The 22,004-nt window shown below is 47.2% G+C and overlaps 1 protein-coding gene across 3 annotated transcripts in view; it reads left to right on the top strand.

The window, feature by feature from the left end:
* Positions 1-22,004, top strand: part of SUSD6 (sushi domain containing 6) — a 91,028-nt gene that overhangs the window by 22,963 nt on the left and 46,061 nt on the right. For all 3 annotated transcript variants that reach the window (XM_037031584.1, XM_037031582.1, XM_037031583.1), the window contains exon 2: positions 19,847-20,047. In XM_037031584.1, coding sequence (XP_036887479.1) covers positions 19,927-20,047 — 121 coding nt within the window. In that variant the 5' untranslated portion in view covers positions 19,847-19,926. The remainder of the gene's footprint in view (positions 1-19,846; positions 20,048-22,004) is intronic.

Genomic DNA, 22,004 nt, shown 5'->3' with positions numbered 1-22,004 from the left:
AGGACCAGCCTGTGGTAACTGCACTTGAGTGTGGGGTCAGAGGCAGCATCTGAGAACATTTAGGGCAGGAAGATTTTTGATCATTAGGATGTTTTCATCATACCAGTGCTGCAAGGCCTTGGAGGTTCACCAGGCATCTGGATGAGGTTAGTGAATGGGGCTTAACCCTATTGCTCCTTAGTCTCTTTCCACACCCTTTTAACCTGCTAGCTGGTTGTCGATAAATGCATTTTTGTTTTGTTATGAGTAGGGGAGGAATTCTGCTTTGCAGTTGAGTAACTGCCTTCTATTCAGATTTTATAGAGGCAACACTGGAAAAGCTAGTGAGCACTTTCTTCCCTTTTGCGCACACTCTGATCTAGAGGAGATGGTAGGCTGGAGTCCGGGGGCTGTGGACGTGACGGTAAGGGCAGCTGTTCCCTGAAGCTCCAGTGGCTTGGCCCCCTGGCTGATGGTCCATCCCCTGAGGCTGGGCCAGCAGGGAGGCCTGCAGTTTCCCTGAAATGACTGCTTCTCCCAGCTAGGTTGGTGTGACCAGCAGGGAAGGGGAAGGGGAGTGCTTCCTAGGGAAGAGGGTGGAGGACTCTTACTTAAGCCCGCCTGGTTTGGCAGTAGTAGTTCAGACTCACCTCCTGGTTCTGCGTTGGCTGGTAGTTCCCTTCAGTTCTCAGAATAAGCCTCCTTCGTTTCCAAGGGGGAAAGATTTTTGCTAAAACAACCACCGCACCCCCGAACCTCACCTTACCTTGAATATTACTACATGTGCCTTTTGCCTCCTTTCCAGAAAAAGCAGGTAGCCACTCTTGATTTTTTGTGAGTGGCTCCTGCCTCGTTAAAGTTCCTGGGGACTAATGCTGCTTTACTTCCCACCTGGTGGGGTCTGGCCGTGAGCCACACCTTGGGTGCTCAGAAGGGCTGGAGCACAACGGAGAACGGTGCTGGGGCTGACTCTGCCTGAGAGGGCTCAGTGGTCAATTTCTTTTTTAAAAAATATTTTATTGATTTACTTTTAGAGAGGGGAAGGGAGGGAGAAATAGAAGGAGAGAAACATCAATGTGTGGTTACCATTCATGCGCTCCCTACTGGGGACCTGGCCTGCAACCCAGACATGTACCCTGACTGGGAATCAGACCAGGGACCGTTTGGTTTGCAGGCCAGTGCTCAGTGCACTGAGCCACACCAGCCAGGGCTCAGTGGTCAGTTTCTGATTGGGAGGTATTTGAGTGAGCTTTGCTTATGAAAGAGTTAGGAGAACTAAGTTCTGGTTCTGTCATTAACAGGTGATGTGTCCCTGGGCAGGTCATGGTGCATCTCTGGGCTTCAGTTCCCTTGTTAAATGGAAGAATTAGACTCCACAAGACAGACTTAGGAGTCTGCTCCTGGTAAGGGTAAACAGAAGCAGCACAGGATGGGACAGAACTTGCAGTTCCCAGTTCTCTGTTGACTCCAGGGTTTTGTATGTGCTCTTTCCTCTCCTTGGAATATGTCTCATCCCCTCTTTACCCACCTCTTCTGCTCTACCTGACAAACACCTTCCTAAAGTCAGTGTTAGCTGAGACTGCCGTCTGCACTGGTAGGAGTGCTCCTCCTTTGTGCCCCCACATTGTCCCATGCTCAGTACCTCCCCCTGTGTTACTATCTGTTTCCTTGTTTCTCTTAACCCTGTTGTGAGCTTCCAGAGGGTGGAGACTGTCTGCTCTCACCACTGGATGGATGGTGCGGTTTCTAGAATGTGGCGTTGAATGATTATGTGACCCTTCCTAAGCCAAACATCCCAGTCCACTTCGGGAGCTGTTCTGGGTCTTCCCCTGTCCCCAGGTCACCAAGGCCCTTTTCCTCATGAGCTGTTTGTGGGTGCTAGAGAACCTTGGGTAATGCTGAGAATTGTTTTGGAGGTTCTTCTCGTTGTGGCAAAGCATGAGGTGATGTTGCCACCTGCCCTAGGTGCTCTTTCAAGGTGTAGCTTCCACCTGGGGTGGCCCTAGACTTTGCACTGTGTCTCCCCATCTCCAGCCCTGGGGGAGGGCTCGGGAGGGCCAGACAGGCCTGCACAGATCGTTGTCTCGGCCAGCTGCCTAGAGCTGGACCATCTGTTGCTTGTGAGAGCTGTGGGGTGAGAGGTGAGCAGCAGCCTAGTCTTCACTGCCCTAACAACAGGGCAGAGCCCGGCCTCCCTCATCGCCATGTTCTGTCTTCTGTTCCAGGGCTCGGTTATGCTGCTCTTCGTCGAGGTCTTGCCTTTGTTCCAGCTGTTGCCCCACACCACTGTGCCAGGAGAACCCTTGCTGCAGTTTTGTTTACTTCTGAGTGTGTGCTTTGCCCTTTAGCCCGTGTGCCCAAGAATCTGTATGTAATGTAAGACAGCAGCAGCAAACAAAACAACTTGAGAACTGGAACTTTGGACCCCTGTTGGTCTCTCACCAGATGCAAATGACGAAGCTCTTTCCTTTGGTGTTTTTATCTTTGGATTCACCACCCCTTTCCCGTCCTTCCTCCTGGGGAATCTGAATGGTGGGGTGGGCCACATTACTCACAAGAAAAGCTCTAATTTTTCTTATGCTTCCAGCCTTGCCTCTTTCTGGCCTTGTGTGGACATAGGACAGAGGCAAGGAGAAAGTGACCCATCCCCGTTGCTCTTGATGTCTCTGGGTGTGTGGGTACTGGACTTACGTGCTTGTGGAGGTAGAGGGGGTGGCACAACTGCAAGGAGGTGGGATCAGGGAAGAACGTGGGCAGAATCTTAAGGTCATCTTTCTCAAGTGAACAGGTGACAAAGCAGGGAACAGAAGGATAGCAAACCCTAAGCTAGGACTTCTCAAACTTTAATTAAGCGTATGAGTCACCTGGGCAATCTTATTAAAATGCGTACTCTGATTCAGTAGATGGGGATGAAGGGTGAGACTCAGCATTTCTAATAAGGGCCAAGATGGCTTCGGCACTGCTGTTCCATGGCCCATACCCATAGGTGGAATAGCAAGGACTTAGCTTTCCTCCTCCTCTTACACCGATTAAAAAGATTGACCTGGGTTAGGGAGGAGGGAGGCCTGTTAGGACTTCCGTATTTTAAACCTGAGAGCCTGGGCTGGGCTTCCCGCCAGTGTTTACAGAGCTCTTTCCTGGGTCCCTTGTGCCTGATCCCGGCTACTGTGGACTCCCCTTTGGCCCAGTTTGGTTTCCACAGTGTAAGAACCTCTGTCCTTAAGAGGGTGGGTGTGCATACAAGATGACCGAATTCTTCCCCTTTCTCTTTGGCTCCTTGTAAATAGATAAGGCCAGATGAAGTGCTACAGGTAGAATTTTAGAGCTGGAAGAACTCTGAAGTCATCTTTTCCAGCCCCTCTATTTTACTGAGGAGGAAGTGGGCCCCGAAGAGTTCTGTGACATGTCCAGAATCAAATCGGTGGCAGCAGAGCTGGGATTAAAAGCCAGACGTCTGAACCCCTGAGCTGCTCCCTCCGAGCTTACGACAGCCGGACAATCAAAATGCTGTTTGGAGCCCTGACCAGTTGCCTCAGTTGCCCGAGTGTCATCCCAGAAAGTGAAAGGTCACTGGGTCAGTTCCCGGCCCCAGTTGCGGTGCTTAGGAGAGGCAACAGTTGATGCTTCTCTCTCACATCAGTGTTTCCCTCTCTTTCTCTCTCCCTTGTCTTCTGTCTAAAAATAAATAAGTGGCAACTTAAAAAAAAATGTTGTTTCGACAACTGGAGGCAGGACGAGAAGCTTTCCAGCGCTGTGATGGAGTTGCACCACAGGCCCCTGCTGGCGTCTGCTGCTGGGGCGCGGCACTCACCCGGGCCAGGGCGCTCAGCGGCAGCACTGGCCACGTTCGGGGCCAGGTCATCCTTTATTATGGGGGGTTGTCCTGTGCGCTGCAGGGTGTTTAGTGGCATCCCTAGCCTCTACCCACCAGATGTCAGAAGCTGCCCTCCCCCAAACAGGCTCCGACATTCAAAAATACCTGAAGATGTTGCCAGGTGTCTTGGAGAGGGATGTAAAACTGCTTCCAGTTGAGAACCACTAGTTAGGCAACAAATTACTTGGGGAGGAGGGTCCCTCTGGGGCACTTACTCTGTTTTTTTTTTTAAGTGTGTTTTGGTCTTAGGGTTACAAAGAAAGCATAAAACAGGTGGGGCTCCAGCCTTCCTGGGTTTTTACAGTTTAGTGAGGAGACCAGACCAACCAGTGCAAGGAGCAGATAAATGGCCGTCTCCCTGTTCTCTCCAGGATGCAGAGCACCAAGCTGGACTCTGAAGAATGGGATGCCAGCCCAGGACACTTAATGAGGAGGAAACTTGGCTACCCTGGACTGGATTGGATAGCTAAGAATCCAGCAACTCTGATTCACATTTTCAGTTATTCTTACCTCTTTCTCAAGGAGCATCTGTTCATTCTGAAAACATTTTATCTGAACTTGTAATTTGTAAAGGTCAGCCAGGCACATTAACCCAATAGGTGCGTACACTTGAAGAGGAGGCGGCCTACTTAAATCTGGTGCTGGGAAGGCTAACTCATTCCTTAGTGAGATTTGCTTTTCATTTCTAACTTGAGTTTCTTCTGCTTGGGGACGAATCCTCCAGCAGATCCTCTGTCTCCTTTCCAGCGTGCGAAGCAGTATTGCCATAGGAGTGCATAAGAGCTACAGTCTGTAACGCTCTGAGCACAGGAAACTTGGGTCAGGGCCCCTTTTGTGGGCCCGAGGAAGGGTCTTTACTCCATTGTGCTCCTCGTGGGCTGTGGCGCTTACATGTGTTTTTAAGGTCCCTGGGGCTGCCCTCCGCCCCAGACTTTCCTGAAAAGTAATATTCCGGAGCACAAAAAGGATTAGTGACGGGAACTTCATAGTTCTTGTCAGTTTTGCCGTAACCAGAGTCAGACAGATTTTTTCCAATACTTTAAAGTAGATGTTGCTCCCTGGGTTGCATTGTTTCTGATAATGAACTTGCTATACTTTTATGTTCCTCCGAATACAGTGTGTCTCTCCTTATCCCTTACCCTAACTCCCCATGGCTGCTTTTAAGATTTTCTTTTATTTCTAGTTTTCAGCTTTTGATTATGATGTACCTGTGTTTTCTTTTGTTCTTTTTTTCTCCTTGGGGTTTGATGAGCTTGGATCTGTGGGTTTATAGTTTTTCGTCAAATTTGGAAACTTTTCAGCTATTATTTCTTACAGTATTTCTTTTGCCTATGCCATGTCCGTTATACATATGTTAGGCTGCTTGATATGGTCCCACTGCTGACTGATGTTCTGTGTTTATCATTTTGGGTAGTTTCGGTTGCTATGTTTTCAAGTTTTTATTAATTTTTCTAATGCAGCATCTGATCTGATAGTTCCCTCTCATATATTTTTCTCATTTTATAATAGATATTTGTATCTTTCCCTCTCGAAGTTCAATTTGGATCTTTATGTCTTTTGTTTCTTTCCTCATCATGTGCTTTCCTCTTTCTTGAGCACATGCAGGATATCTGCAGTAGGGATTTTAATGTCCTTATTCACTAATTCTGTCATTTGTGTCATTTTTAGGTCTGTTTCCGTTGTTTGATTATTCTTCCAGTGTGGTCTGGCTTTTTTTTTTTTTGCCTCTTTGTATGCCTGTTAATTTTTTATTTAAAGCTAGACACAGTGAGTATTATGTTGCTGGGTGCTAGAACTTTTTGTATTCCTCTAAATAAATTTTGGACTTTGTTCTCAGAAGCAGTTCTAGTCATTTGGAATAATTGATTTGATCCTCTCAAGGCTCGCTCTCCAGTTTTGTGAGGACAGGTCCAGAACAGCCTTTAATCTACGGGCTAGGATGGTTCTACTACCAAGGATGACCCCTTCTGGAGATTTCATCAACGTCCTAGTAGGAGTTTTTTCCACTTTGGCTGGTGGGAACATGAACTGTTTCTGGCTCTCTGTGAGCCCCAGGGATTATGCCACCTACTTCTTTCAGTTGGTTCTTTTTCCACCCTGCCGGCTTCCTCACATGAGCATAGATCAGTACTCAACTGAAGATTCAAGAGGATCCCTCTGCAAATCTGGAGTTTTTTCACTCTGCAGCCCCCTCTGGTTCTAGCCACTGTGGCTGCCCTAAGTTTCCAGCGTTCTCTTCAAATCAGTGGGATTGTTGGATTCATTCAGGTTTCTTCTCCCTACTCTGGGGCCTGGAAAATCCTTACGGAGTTAGCTGGGGCCCTAGTAGGGCGCACTCCATTTCTTTTCACTTTTCTCAGGCTCACTGCCTGTGCTGCCTGTGGTTGAATGTCTGAAAACCATCACTTTATATATTACACCTAGCTTCTAGTTGTTTAAGGAAAGTGTAAATCTAGTCCCTGTTATTCCATCATGACTGGAAGTGAAAGATCCTCAGACCAATTTTTAACCTTGGATGTCTTTTTCCTCTTCTGTTCTCTTGTTGAAAATGGAGACATTGAGACAGATTTTATTGAGAATTCAGCCAGGTTCAGGACATATCAATTTGCCAAACATTTGTTGAACACCTACTGTGTCCAAAAGAGTAGTGTGGTTTAGCCCTGGCTGGTATGGCTCAGAGGATTGAGTGCTGGCCTGCAAACCAGAGGGTCACCGGTTCAATTCCCAGTCAGGCACATGCCTGGGTTATGGACCAGGTCCCTGGTAGGGGGTGCGTGAGAGGCAACCACACATCAATGTATTTCTTCCTCTCTTTCTCCCTCCCTTCCCCTCTCTCTAAAAATAATAAATAAAAAACCTTTTAAAAGAGCCCCAACAGTGTGGTTTAGTATTGTGTGTGTGGCAGGTAACTTTGCCTTTACTCTGATGCTATACTTTTAGCAGAAGGCTGTCATCCTGGCATGGACAGGCACATACGCACACTTTAAGCCTCCCTCCTGTACCTCCTGACCATGGCCCCACTTAACTTGGTCAACTAATTGAACTGATAGTCACAACTGATGGGCAAATAGCAGATGCTCAGCTGCCTTTGCATGAATGAGGCCCAGATAGCCCTGTGGGGAAAGGAAGGAGCAGTAACACTCCGTACAGCGACTCTTCCATCTTACCTAGTTTCACTCTGTGCCCGATACTGTATTAAACTCTTTATATGTGTGACACGTACACTTCACAATTCCATGGGGTAGGTACTGATACCGCAGTTTTGTAAATGTGACACCTGGGAACTGACTGTACGAAGCTAGAGGTGGAATCAGGATCGAATTCTCTTTGGTATGACTCTAAAATCCTCACTGATCAATTCTGTTAACTGTTTCGTTTCTCTCTTCTGGACTCAGCTTGTTTGGCTGTATACCATCCAAAGGCTGTTTCTACCTCATATTGGAGTTACTTATGTATGTGTCTAATCTCTCCAAATTGACTGTAAACTCTTTTTTAAAAAAGATTTCATTTATTTATTTTTCGGGAGAGGAGAAGGGAAGGGAAAATAGAGGGAGAGAAACATCAATTGGCCACCTCTCACATGCCCCCAACCGGCTGGGACCTGGCCCACAACCCAGGCCTGTGCCCCGTCCAGGAATCCAATCAGGACCTTTTGGTTTTCAGGCTGATGCCCAACCAACTGAGCCACACAGGCTAGGGCTGACTGTAAACTCTTTAAAGGCGTGTGTTTCCCCCCTTCTTTGTACCTTTCATAGAATCTGATATATGTAGATGCTCAGTATATGTGTTGAATGAAGTCAGTAAGTTCCTCAAGAAAGAGACATATTAGGAATGAGTCCAGATACCTTGTCTGAAGGGAAATACCAGATTCTCTCATTAGTTTATGATGTTTCTTTCTCATTTGCTATGTTTATTGTAATCCCTCTTAACATCTACCTGGACTTTATAGAATTTTTCATTTGGTACCACTTCCTGAATTTTGACTAACTTAAGATTACTTTTGGAGTCTCTATTTGGAGATTTAAGGGAATATCCCATGTGAAGTAATCAAACTCCCTTCTTCCAGGGTCCTGATGTAGAGCCTCACACGGAGAGAGTTGGAAATAAGACTGAAGCTAGAACTGGAGTGCGTGGGCTCTGGTGAAGGGACTCTGTGCAATTGCAGGGTTTTGTGGGGAAGGGCGCAAGTGGGCAGCTGGGGCGGGCCACTGATCAAAGAGGAAGGAATAGTGGGCAAGTTCCTGCTTCTCGTTTTGCTTGGGGCCTCAGTGCAGTCTTGACAGTTTAAAGGAAGTTTGGGTAATTTATGAGGAAGAAGACAGGAAGAGTCATGGTTTGGTTATAAATTAGGAGGCTTCTTGGAGCTTACACAAGAGGGAGAACATTTGGAGCCAAAAGACAGTACCTTGTTTGGCTTAAGTGCATACCTCATTAGGGCTGTTAATCTTCAGTAGATGGAGGGGAGGAACATATTCCTAGACTCCCAAAGCTGAGTGAACCTCGGGAGAAAGTACTCAGGTGACATTAGAATAGGAAGGAGGGAAATGGCAGAAACTGGGACCATATTTACGGAGACTCTTAAGGCCTGAGAGTTACTAGGAAAAGGTCAGTTCTCTGGCCCCGCCTCTAGGTTGACTGTTTCTTCTCACTCATGAAGTCTACGGAACATGTACCAATATCAGGGGAGGGGTGACAGGGTGGGGAGGCAGTTTTGCTGTCAGACACTCAGGGAGCAGTCAACTCTTTAGTATCTATGCCCCCAGCTTCTCCCTAGCTTTGGCCAACCATAGCTTTTGGGAGTGTCATTTAGAGGGACTGTCCCTGGGTGTCTCTGAGCTATCTAAACAGTTCAGGAAGCCTTAACTGAAGTCCTTGGGTTAACTGAGAAGGTAACAACTTACAAGATACAAATTCCCTCTAGCCCATCATCCAGTCTTCTCACTTCTTTTCCAACTCCCGTCCCACCACCCAACAGCCTTGCCCTTAATTGTGTCTACCTTCTCCCTTTGAATTCATGGTAAAGTCAATGTGATCTGCCCTTTGTACTCTAATAAATCTGCCCTTGACGAGGTCACTAGTCATCTCCTGGAGGCTGGGTCCAATGGGCAATTTTTAGTCTTCTATCTTACCGGACCATTGCTGCATCTGCCATGAATCTCTGTATCTTTTCCTTGACATCTGTGATGCACCTGATTTCTTTGTACCCAACATACCTCTTTAAAAAGTTAGTATGCTCCCAAGGATTCTGTCCTTGATTCCCCTCCCCTCTCCCTCCCCCTCCCCTCCCCTTCCCTCTCTTACCTGGGTGAGCTCTTCTTTTTTTCATGGTTTCAACCATCACTTATAGGCCTATAACGCTGTGGCTGTATGCCAAGTTCAGAGTTCTCTGCAAAGTTTCATGCTCATTTCTGATTTGCCCGCTAGACCTTTCTACCTGAATATCCTTCAAGTACCTACAATTTAACATATCCAAGAATAATTTGAACTAAATTAATTCATTCATTCTTCAGCAAAATCTGCTTGCCCATTTGTGTTTTCTCCTGTGGTAGCTTTTACAATTCACCCAGTCACTTATGCCAGAAACCTAGGTGTCATCTTTATTGTTCTCCCATATCCCATCCTGTTAGTTTTTGGCATCTTCTGTGTTTGGCATATCGTGGACACTGAATAAATGAATAAAAGAAAATGCAATTTCATCTGAATTTAATTACAGTTTAGCACTTTGGCCTTGATAAAGCTGAATACCTCTGGTTACAGAGTAACTTTTGGGAGGGTGTTTGATTTTTGGCTACATTCGCATTATATTAAGTGAAAGGCAGTTTTTGTTTAAAACAGGAGTACTCTGTGGAAGGATTAGTCATTATTGGAAACAGGTGGATTGGCCACTGTGCTCTCTGTTAGGGCTTCTCTCGGCCTGCTGACAGTTAACCTTGATGCTGGGGAAGTCAGAATGTGCTGGCCCCGGGGGCATTGTCCTCGGTGCTCGTGGGAGTGAGAGGCAGTGTGTTGTGGGTAAACTTGCCACACGCTGTATGTTTATTGCAAGGAACAGGTTAAGACCTTTCCATTGGGGAGGGAAATTTGTCCCTTTTTACTTACTGTACATTTTCTAATTGTATTCTGCTATTTTCACAAAGACTGAGGCTGTGTTTGTAGCTGTCATGCTTTGCCAAGTTCTTCTCCTTTCCATCCAGCCCCCTAAAGAAAAGAAGAGAAGAAGGAGAGAAAATGACTTAAGAATTACAGGATTTTGGAGCCAGAGAAGTTCTTCAAGTAGCAGTCATCTAGCTCAACCCTTACATTTTCAAATGATGATGATAATAATAACGATAGATGGTGACACCTATACCTGCTGTCAGTTTTGACGACTCATTAAGTGCTAGGTACTGTGCCAAGTGCTTTACATGCATTTCCCCATATAATTCTTACACTAGCTCTATGAGCTATCTATTATTAGTGTTATTTTAGAAGTCCAGAAAGATTGGGTAACTGCATTGGCCTTGAGAGTATGCTGAAGCAGCTATTGTGCAGAGAGATGAAACATCTTGCTTGCTCAAGGTCAAGTTTGCTAGTTAGAGGCAGACATGCATAGAATCCAAATCTCCCGACTTTGAACTCTGAGCATATATTTTTGTTTTGACATGAGGACTCATTCTCTCTGGTCATTTTTGTCTTATTTCTTACTCAGCCTTTTTTAATTTCAGTGAAATTGAATGAAATAGAGGAAAGGGTGGTTTAGGGTTGGGGTTTTTGGTGAGGTTTTAAAGTTTATTTTTAAATAGGCAGCCTTCCCAGACAGACTGGGAATGTAGCAGAAGGCCTGAGAACCAGGAAGTGACACAGACCTGTTTATACCATCCCACTCGGAGGCCTTGGAATGCAGTCCACAGAGATGGTATGAGGCAAACATAAGTGCACCAGCCTGTGCTCTTAGGTTCACTATTTCTGACCTGGAGGAGGTATTTTCTGCACAGCTATGAATTCTTTGAAACCCAAAATCTAGCACTTAAACATCCCCTTGAGTAAACATACGTATGCGTATATACAGATACTTATTTCTTGTTACCAGACAGCAGTGTTCTGTGGGTCTTGGCAGACAGAACTATCACTTTTTCCCTTCCTCGCTCGCGCTCTCTCTCTCTCTATGTCCCAACTGCCCACCACCACCCCTCGCTTTCTCTCCCTGCCATCATTTTGTGAGTTGTTCTTCCATTTCCTTTTATTTGTTTGCAGTTAGCACTATGCATGCAAAACTGTCCAGCTCAAAGCCTTCTCTTCTACTTTCCCTCTCCTGCCAATCAGTTATTTGTTCCCATCTCCTCTTTGTTCTCACAGCACTTTCTTTATTGGGTCCTAGTAACAATTTTACAATGTTATACAGATAAACATATAATTCCTCTCACGTAGATTGTGAATTCCTTGACAGTGACAACCGTGCCCCACTTCATCTGTGCTCACCCAAGCCTTGTATGAAGATAGCCAGTAAATATTTGCTGAATTGTAGTATTGGCCCTGCAAACACAGAGCCCTAAGAAGTCAGATCTAGCACATCAGCTTCCCAGACTTTATTTGACAAGGGGGTACTGAAGCCTGCTCCAGTCAATTGTAATGGGGACCGATCAGAGTGGTGTGGGGATGCATGGATGTGTCTCTGGGGTCTACAGACCAGTTCCAGCAGCTTCTGCCAAGCATCTGTTTTGCCACCTGGCTAAAACTAGGATTTGCACGCTTTTACCCTCCTCTTTTATATCTGCTGCTAGTTTGCACTCTGGTATTGTCTACACAAATTATGTCTTGTGGATTTTTTTTCCTTCTTTCAGAGAACAAGTAAATGCTGAGCACTTTGGGGCACAGAAAGAGGCAGAATCGGTGGTCTCTACAGGAACTTACTGCCTGAAGTAAATGCAGCATACAGCAGTTAAGTTACTGTGAGTGGGCCCTGGGGAGGGACGTGATCGGTTGTCCCATTCAGGGTCCAGATAGTTCTGCTAAAGGTTCAGAAAAGCCTTCATGTTTGTGGGCTGAATTCATGAGTTTTCCCAGAAGAGAGGCAATTAAGCTTGTCGTGTATTTGGAAACAAAAGAGCAGGGAGCCTTTTGTAGTAAGAAGGCAGAAGGGAAGGCTACTAGGCCCCTTGGATTCAATTTAAATCTGTAAAATGGGGACAGTAGCATCTGTTCAATGAGGTCTCAAGTCTGTGTGTGTGTGTGTGTATTACACATGTAAGCTCCATGCCCTCGTCCTTCCCTTCAACATATTCGAGCCAGAAAACCTCCTAGGTCCCCTTAGATACAAATATTACTTGAGTATAGTCATGTATACAATTATGTAATTGGGAGGGTGTGGAATTGCTAAATTCTTTAAAAATATTTTTACAATGTCATGGTAGAGAACCTTGGTGATTCACTTGTTTAACCTGTTGGCTTTTCTTTTATCTAAACTAACTTTGTGTTTGTGCCTAGTGTCAGGGCCTGTATTTCCAGCCCAGCTAAACAGGGCCTTCCAGGGGTCTAGTCAGGGCTCTTTCATAGGCCGTTAGAGCAGGAAGGGCCTTTGCCAGAACTAATTTGAGAGCCCACTGTTCCAGATGTTGCCCTGAATCCTTCATGTTTACCTCATTTCCACTCTGCTACAGCCCAGTGTGGTGGGTATTATTTGCCCAGTTTGTATATAGATGGGAACTAAAATTAGCTTGCCCTGGACCACTGAACTAATAATTCCAAGTGGATCAGATATTTCGGCCCAGTCCAGCAGCATCTTTCCCCAATCACAGCCTCCCTGAGCTGTGTTTAGTTGAACTGTTTCATTTTACTGATGAGGAAACAGGCATGGGGGGAAGTGATTTGTCCTAGTTCAGCCCATCGGTTGTTGATGAAGCTGGGCCCAGAGAAGTGGTTTCCTGCCTTCAGAAGGTCGGAAATTTACAGCCCGAGCCAAGTGCCTGCCCATAGGCACTCTGTCTTCTCTGCTGTTTTCTCTCCTGTCCTAGCCTGTCTCGTTTTGTTCTCTTTTGTCCTCTCCTGCATCTTTTCTCTCTCTCTCTCTCTCTGGCCACTGCAGCTCTGCAGTGATCCTTTGTATGTGAGGGCCGGGGTTTTTGTTAGATGTTTGTTATTTTTGGAAAGTACTTTAGGAACACTGTGTACAGATGGCCTGTACGAGTGTGCTGATGGATTGATTAAACTCTGAATGGGAAAGTGGAGTCTCCTTCGTTTGCTGCAATGCAGAGACATAGATGCTAGGATAGGTCTGGGGAGAGGGAAATGTTGGGGGAAAGAATAGCTCATCCAGAACAAAGGGGCTGGATTTCACATTTCTTCATTCCAGTCAGAACTTTTATTACCTTCTGTTTCCAGAGGAAATACCTCTGGGCCCCTGCTCTTCCCTAGAAGACATTCCAGATTTCTTAGAACCGAAAGGGCGTGTAGGGGCCATCCAGGCCCATCCCTGAGGACCAGGGGGAGCGAGGCTGTTTCACTGTGCTCCGGTGGAGCTTGGGTGTAGGGCTCCCTCCCACATTTGGGTCCATGCTGCCGTGGTCCTGCTGTTATGTTAGGCTGTTAGAGATGTTGGAGACTGTTACAGAGAAGGCTTAGGGATGGGGTAGTGGTGAGTGTCTGCTGTTCGAAGCCTGAGGGTGGGTGAAAGCGTGACAACTAGAGGATGTGGTGAGCAATGCTGGGGGAGCAAGACAAGGATACAAGAAAAACCAGAGCAATTTAAAAAAACCCTCTAAGCCCCGGCTGGTGTGGCTCTGTGGACTGAGCACAGGCCTGTGAACCAAAGCATTGCCAGTTTGATTCCCAGTCAGGGAACATGCCTGGGTTGCAGGCCATATCCCTAGTATGGGGTGTGCTAGAGGCAACCATATATTGAGGTTTCACTCTCTCTCTTACTCCCTCCCTTCCCCATCTCTCTAAAGTAAATAAAATAAAATAAAATACCCCTCTAATGCCTGCCTTATAGTGGCCCAGGTGACCTATGAGGAAAGCCAAGGGTTATTTTTATGATTTGTAGGAAGTGAAATTAAAAAAAAACTATTGACAGAGAGAGAGGAAGAGAGAGACACATCAGTCTGTTGTTCCATTTATTTATGCATTCATTGGTTTTTCTTGTTTCCTGACTGGGGATTGAACCCACAACCGTGGTGTGGGGAGGATGCTCTAACCAACTGAGCTACCCAGCCAGGGCTGTAGGAAGTGAGTTTTAACAAGACTTTGATATTTGTGTCTTCTGGGCTTTGGAACTGGATGTGAAATGGAAATGGATGAGGTAACATACTGTGCTCAATGATCTCGAAGCCCCTCAGGAGACCCTACGCCTGTTGAAGTGCTCAGACGCCGTGGGCGCAAAAGATAGGGCAAGATAGGCCAGGAAGACTGGAAGGAGCCATTTACCCATGGGGGGAAATAAACCAGAGACATCTGGAAGTAACTTAACTCTGTCATTTGGGGGAAAGAGTGGGAGGCATTAAGATTCGATCAACATTTAGACATCTTTTGCTGCCGTGGCTCAGCCACCTCAGGGTGGGTGGCATTGAAGAGGGGAGATGCTGAAGGGAAAAAAAGGAGAGGGAAGGGCGGGCCTCCCTAGCATGTTACTCATTCTCTGTCCCACTCTGCCCTGGGGAACTCAGCCTCACAGAGTTAGGACTTCTTATCCTTACACTCCGAAAAGTAACTAACTAATTAAATTCTGTTCACACTTCTCGAACACAAACTGTCTGTCTCCCCCCAACACATAGCAGTGTCAGGGTCAAGGAAGATGACTAATCAGGGTATTAAGCTTTCCCGTTCTAGATGTTCCATCACCACCATTCCTTTTCTGGACTCATTTGAGTCCAGAAAAGGGTTTATACTGGTTTGATCCAATCCCCTCTCCTTACTAATGGAGAAGTGGGCAAGCTTCAGGAAATCGTTTATCCTGAAAATCACCTGTGAACTAGGCTAACCTCACAGAACTGTAGCTAAGCCCTCCTAGGACCCGGGAGCCAGCCGTGACATATGGACCCTCCTGCCTCCCAGAGGAGAGCTCCCTAGAGTGCGACCCAGACCTGTTCCTCCAGCAGGACCGTGGCATCTTCTGCAGGGTAGACCCCCAGTGCAACCAGCCACGTGGCCTGAGGAGATCTGGGCCCCGGGGTGTCCAGGGGACTGGGTGCCCTTGCTCTTTCATGGCTGGCCCCACCTACTGCTGCTGCCTCCTTTTGAAGGTGATTTCCAGGGCACCTTTAATCTTAGAAGTCTCTCTGGTTAACCTGGAAGCATCTATAGCAACAGCAAGCAAGCAGACCGTGGGAATTATGGGCTAGTGTTCAGGCTGACCTTAACACCATAAACCTCCCATACTTGTCATCACTTTTATGATGAGAAGTTTCCCAGATAGCCTCCTGCCATCATTGCTTCTGGGCTCAGCCTACACGTAGAAAGACTCAAGTCTTTCCAGTGTGTAGAGTAGTTCCTCATACTGTCTCTTTGAGCCTCACTGGAGACTAGAGAGATATTCAAAGCAATCAACGCCCCAGCTTACAGATGATGGAAAGGCAGAGAGGAGGTAAGTGACTTCCCCAAGATTAGAGCCACGGCTTCAGGGCAGTGTTCTTCCCCTTGGAGGGTGGTTGTGGACAGGATCTGGTGGGTCATGACATCACATTCAGCCTGGCATAGTCACCCAGCTTTTGGTGGTGTGGCTCTACAGAGGTGAGAAGGGCTGGACCCTACCCTTGAGGGGCTGACTGGGTAGCTTGTGGGGTCTCCCTCTACCATATTCTATTGGAGCAGCAGCACTCGTCCCAAGAAAGAAAATAAGAAGGGTGAACACAGATTTGCCGTGACTCCTCACTCCATGTTTGGGAGGGGAGAGCCGGCTGCTGGAGGAAGAGAGAGCTTGCCCAAGGAGAAGTTTGGAAAGAATTCTGTGGCGGAGAGAAACCTCAGAGCCTTTTTAGATGTGGAAATGGCAGCCAGGGCGTCCTGACCAGCCCTGTGGCTGGTGGTAGGGGTGGGGCTTACCGTTGGTCGCCCCAGGCTGGCTCCCCTCTTCTCACCTGTCAGTCAGTGTAGGTGGCGTGTGCCTTGTATGGCTGGGCGAGTGCAGGCTTCGAACATAGAGCTTAGTTCCCGGTTCCTCTTTAATCTTAGTATTTTCCTTTTTTTTTTTTTTAAACTGTGGTAAGTACATACAGAATCGACCATCCTAACCATTTTTAAGTGTGCACACACAGTTCACTAGTATTAAGCACATGTTGTTGCAACCGTCACTGCTGTCCGTCTTCATAATTCTCACCTGGCCAAACTGGAGCTCTGTCCCCATTAAACAGTGTAGCTTCCTATTCCACCCTCCCGATGCCCCCATTTTACTTTCTGTCTCTACTCGATCATATTTTTTTTAATTAGGGGAAGTAGTCACTAGCACACCAAAGGAACACTGAAGCGAAATGTATTCTTTTTTTTTTCCGAAGTTTTTGCCCATGTGTTTCTCTAGGGATAATTTGTTCTAATGTGTTTTTCTTTTGACTTGGTCTAAAGCCACAGTTCAAGGACAGGCCTCCTGCCTTCCTACCTCCGTCTCTCCCTTCCTTCCTGTGTTCAAAGCAGAGCCTTTCTTAGAGTTATTAGATGTGTAGTGTGACCCTTTCTCCACAGTAGCTGGATTCTCGTGTTGTGGGTGACACCCTGTCGTGGTGGGGATTCACTGTTCTCTGTGTTATTTCCGAAGCGCTGACCCTTGGCCAGACTTGCATGTACATGCTCCACTGACTGCCCCCCAGTTCATCTTTTTCCTGTGCAAAGCCCCCGTTTTCCTCACTCCATCCATTCTGCACTCGGTCAGGTTTTAGGCTTCATGGTGGAACCGGTCCCTTGGCTGTAAGGGAGGAGCCAGCTGTTTCTTTAAAAACAAAACAAGAGTTCATAGGTGTACATCTCCCCAGTTCTGGGCTGGCTCCTCTACGTGCAGCCACAGCAGGTGGCCCTGCCAGGCGGTCACCGTTCCCTCAGGGCCACAAACAGTGGGTCATCGAGAAGGACACCTGCTTGTGCCACGTCACAGCACGTGCCCAACAAGTATGTCTGTAGTGAGTGGGTGGGGAAGGGCGGGGCTAGCTCTGCCGGAGGTGGGCGTGGCGTGAAGTGCCAGAAAAGAGTTCTTCCAGAAGGCGACCCCGTGTGCACCCTGAGAATGACTGTGTTCCTGTCAGAGGGCACAGCCGGGCTTATCTGAGTGTCAGTTGTTGAGGAAGGAAGCAGGTGGTCTGTCGGGTGACCTTGCCACATTGATTGTGTTTTATATTTTATCTGTTTAAGTGGGTAGGGTATGTGCAACACTCGAGGAGCTTAAAAGGGAGTGCATTCCGTGAAAAACTAGTCTTCCTCTCTTTTAACCACTCATTTCCCCCCTGAAGGCAGTTATTAGCTACAGGTATCTTGTGCATTATTCCAGAGAGATTTTCAGTGCACATGGCGGGCGAGATGGGGGAGGGCGTCCTTTAAACATATACATACAAATGGTTTTCCTCACCTACTAATTTTGGAGGTCACTCTGTACTACTACAGACCGAACTGTTCTCTTTAAACCACTGCATAGTATTCACTGTGGGAGTGCAGGGCAGCGTGTTTAACGAGCCTCCCCGAAGTCTTTTGTCGGTACAAACAGTGCAGTGAGTATCCTGCGTATACGTATCACTGTGCATAGGAGATTTCTGAGGGCAGATTCTAGGAGCAGAATTGACAAGTTAGAGAATGTGCATTTTGACAGATATTATCAAGAGCTCTGCATTAATTATAAGTAATAAATTTAAAATTCTTTACCATCTAGCCTCTCCCTCTCCCCCAGTCCTCTAGAATCCCTGCCAGAATGAGCTTCCTAAATGAATTTGGTGTTGTCACTTTCCTGTCTCTAACCCTTGTGAGCTCCATGTGGTCTCAGGGTATAGGTTGGACTCCTTAGCCAAGCCTCTGCCTCCATCCTCCTCCCGGAGGGCTGTGCTCCCATTGCTTCAATGCACTTGTGTTTGGTATCTCCTTTTTCATTAGGCATGTCCTTCACCAGTGACCCTAGCTAGTGTCACCTCCCCTGGGCAGTCTTTCCTGATGATTCCGCTCCCACACCCAACTCCTGGGCACCACTCTGATCTGGCCTTGTCCATTCACTGCAGAAATATTTGCTGTGCACGTGCTGGGATGCGACGTAAGCAGGTGTCATTGTCGATGATCCACTGGTTGTTGCCTTGAGGGAACGGTGACCACTGGTGGGGTTACCTGCGGTGGCTGTGTGTGAAACAGCAGCACTGGAGGGCCCAGTGCTGACTGGCTGGTGGCCCTGGGCACATCCTTGAGACCCTGGTGTAGCCTGATAAACTCCAAGGTCCCACAGCTCAGATATTATTATTATTACAGTAGCAACAGCAGCCAGGGTTACTGAGGACTTGTAAAGTTCAGGCTCTGTGTCAAGTACTTTGATCCTAATCCTTTAATCAACCCTGTCAAGACGCATGGTTACTGTCTCCATTTGACAGATGAGGAAACTGAGGCTGGAGAGTAATTTGGCCATAACAGAAGAAACATTTGGATTCTGGCATTCTACCTCTGTGGATCTTAGCTGCGTAAATGTATACACGTTCCACACATTCACATACACGCAGTTTTATGTACTCTTTTGGGTCACTCACAGACCCCACCCCTAGACCTCTCTGGGAACCATCCTGTTGAACAGCTGTAAAGGCTCAAGGTGGAGTCTGGATAAGAGCTGGGAACAGAGGACCACAGTCACAAATGTTTGTGGGCAGTGGGTGAGATCCCGGGGGCTCTCTCTGTTCTTGAACCCCAGGCTCCTGCTCATTGAAGACCCGCACAGCTGCTTTTCCTCTGGACTGGGGCAGTGCCTTGCTGTTAGCAGTAACTTTGTGTAAGGGGGACATAGGCCTGACTCAGGGCTGCAGATGGGGGTTAAAATCAGGTCTGAGTCATCTCTGACAGAGTCTCAGAGGCGTCCTTCATTGGGATTGCAGATGGTAGGCTTCCCTGTCTGTTCACATGAGGTCTTTTTAATGGAGAAGGAGGTGTGCATGGAATTAAAATAAAAAGGAAGTGTAATCTTACTATTTGGAATACATGTTATAAACTAGGATAAATGAAATCAAAGGAGTTAAGTAAAATATAATAGGCCCATATCACAATGTATCATCAAGCCAACTGCCTCCCTAAAAGCATGTAGAAAAACTTCCTTAAAAGTCTTGACCCCTGATTTTTTTTTTTTATGCTGCCTGCTCTTCTGAAGTTTTTGTCTGAACTAGAGTGGGTGGTGGGGATTATTAACGATTATAGCTGTCCTGCCACCACTCATCGGCAGGTCCAGTCAACCCATATGGCCTCTGGGGTCACCTGTGAGCTCTTAAGTCAGAGCCAGATCCTCAGGGGCTAATCTAGCCTTAGGCAGTTGAGCAGGCCAAGCTGGGGGCCCTTGGCTCTCCCTGCTGCATTCCTTCTCTAGGCAGTGTATTCTCCCTTTAAGACACGTGTTTGTGTTCTCTCTCTCTCTCTCCTGGTTAAATTGAACTTACTCAGAGCACAAGTGGCAAATGCAAAGCCAGACTCTGGTGTAGCAGCTCCGTGTCAGCAGCTGCCTCTCTCCTCGCTGCTGCAGCCTCTGAGGCTGTCGGCCGGAGCCCAGCCATGTTGGAAAGCTTTGCTGTGTCCCGCTGATCTCCAGGAGAGCTGGTGAGCTGATGTCTGTCTCCGTGTCCTATCGCAAGGATCTGGCTCCTAGATGTCTACACCCATGGCAGCTGTTTCGGGCCTTGGTATTTCCCCAGGAAGGAGTTGAAAAGCCACTTACGTGCTTGTGTCTTCCTCTGAAAGCAGGAAGTCGGTTGCTAGAATTCTTTCAACTCTGTGTGTGCTTATGGCTTCTTTACCAAAGTGCCTGCTTGTAACTAACATAGGGGTAAAGTTTTCACTTCATTCATGCCTTTGTTTTTTGTTTGTTTTCTACAGGTGAATCTACCCCTGGCTGACTTGAGAATTCTTCTGGCTTTTAATTTTCTTCTTTTTAAAATAACTCGGACGGATAAAAGATGTGCCATGGCAGAATAGCACCAAAGAGCACCTCAGAGTCTGCTGTGGCCTCGGTGGGACATGGAGTGTTCCTTCCGCTGGTGATCCTTAGCACCCTCCTCGGAGACGGGCTTGCCTCAGGTGAGTCCGGCCTGCCTTCTGTCTGTGGGAGGGAAGGGACACAGGACACAGCAATACCCTTGTTGCCCCCAAAAGCTGGGATGGGGGTTCTCTGTCGGGCAGTTACAGGGAGAGCCGGTGGGGAGGCCTCTGTGCTGTGGTGTAGCAGGAAGCCAGTACTGCTGGTGTGTCACCAAGGAGCCTAGTGACCTGGATGGAAGGCTGTTGTGTAGGACTCCGCTGGTGACGGCATCGTCGCCCTGCTCCCTGCTGCTGTAATTATCAAGCAGGACAGAGGGGTGGGATTCAGAGCACGCTGTACAGGGGAGGGTGCTGGCTGTGGTGCCAGACTGCTGGTGTTCCGAACCCAGTCCTGCTGCTTGCTGGTGCTGGGACCCTGAGCAAGACTTTGTTTATGTACTCCTCAGGTTCTCCAGCTGCAGAATGGCTAAATAACAGTGCCTGCGGTAGTTGTGAGATGGACTGAGATAGCACGATAACACTTGCTGATTGTTAGCTCTTCTATCAGTTGGTTCTTGTCCTTCTGTTGTTTTTCTCAGAATGAGTAAAGAATGCAGGTGTTGTAAGATAGTGAAGCGGTCCTGGTTGTTGACACCACAAACTTTGTGATCTTGGACAAGCCACTTACTCAATCCCTGGCTCAATTCTGCATCTGTCACATGAAAGGGTTGGCCTGGATAACCTTTAAGGACGCATCTAGTGCCCTCAGTTTATAATTTCATGGTTCTAAGGACTTTCTGGTTGAAGATTGTAAGCCAGAGGAGCCCTACCTAACAGGGCTGTAAACTCAGTAGTGAGCCTTTGAGGTTTATAGGGCCTTTGCTGCCTTCAGCAGTGCTCTGAAGACCCTTCTAGGTTCTCTTCATGGGGTCCTCTAGACCTGGTACCCTTTTAGAAAGGGCGTATTTGGCTGTGTGTTGTAGGCCTCTAGGTGATGCTGCAGAACCTGCCTCTGTATCTGCAAACACTGGTAGGGGTCTCAGTTATGACTGGGCTCATTAATGATGGTGCCCCATAGGAGTTCCGTAGGTACACGTGTATGGCAGTTTTCTTTGGCCAGTGTTCTCTAGAGTGGGATCTCAGGTGGATTCTGGAAGGGGCTTTGTGGGAGGCAGATGTGATACAGTGTGGCTTTAAGAGTCTCCATAGCTCAGCATTGTTTCTTTCATTCCCGTTGTATTAACTCCCACCACCCATTTATCCAACACATACAGAATAATGGTGCTGTCTAATCTAATCTTACTTTTTTCTCCCAAATTGTTGGAAGAAACAATTACTGATTTTTTTTATTCTATCATAGCCTTTCTGACCACCCACATACAGTTTTCATCTTCTGCCTCTCCTTTACCTCATTCTGACACTTAACATAAACCTGTCCCATAAGCCTGAGACTTCGCTGGCTGTGAGGAGCCCCTGGCACAACCAGTGGGGCCTCTGGTGGTTGGGATCCCACAGAGTGGAGTCATGGTTATGTGAGATTTCAGAAGAATGGAAGGCCAGCCCACACCGATGTGCCACAAAAGTAAGCAGGGACTACACTCACAGGGCCACTCCAAAGCCAGAGGAGGCCTCTAGAATGGCAGGTGCGGACCCATAGGCTGCGGAGACCCTCTCTTGCTCACCACTGTGTCCCTGGAGCAGAAGCTGGCAAACTGGTCCATGGGCCAGATCCTATCTGCTGTCTGTTTTTCTATGGCCTGTGAGCTAAGAATGGTTTTTAATTTTTAAAAAATTGGAAAAAATCAAAAGAATAATATTCCACAATATATAAAAATTGTATGAAACTCACATTCAATATCCATGAGTAAAAAGCTGTTTTGGAAGATGGTCGAGTTCATTCACGCACATACTGTCTATGGCTGCTTTTGTGCTACAGTGGTAAAGTCGAGTAGTTGCGACGTAGACCGCGTGGCCCCCAAAGCGTAAAATACTTAGACTTTAAAATATTTTGCCCTTC

The sequence above is a fragment of the Sturnira hondurensis genome, unplaced genomic scaffold, assembly GCF_014824575.4.
Source record: "Sturnira hondurensis isolate 20B ecotype Veracruz unplaced genomic scaffold, ASM1482457v3 Scaffold0021143, whole genome shotgun sequence".
Classification (NCBI taxonomy): Eukaryota; Metazoa; Chordata; class Mammalia; order Chiroptera; family Phyllostomidae; genus Sturnira; species Sturnira hondurensis.
The sequence above is the reverse complement of the archived record's forward strand: the minus strand, read 5'-3'. Positions and strand labels throughout refer to the sequence as shown.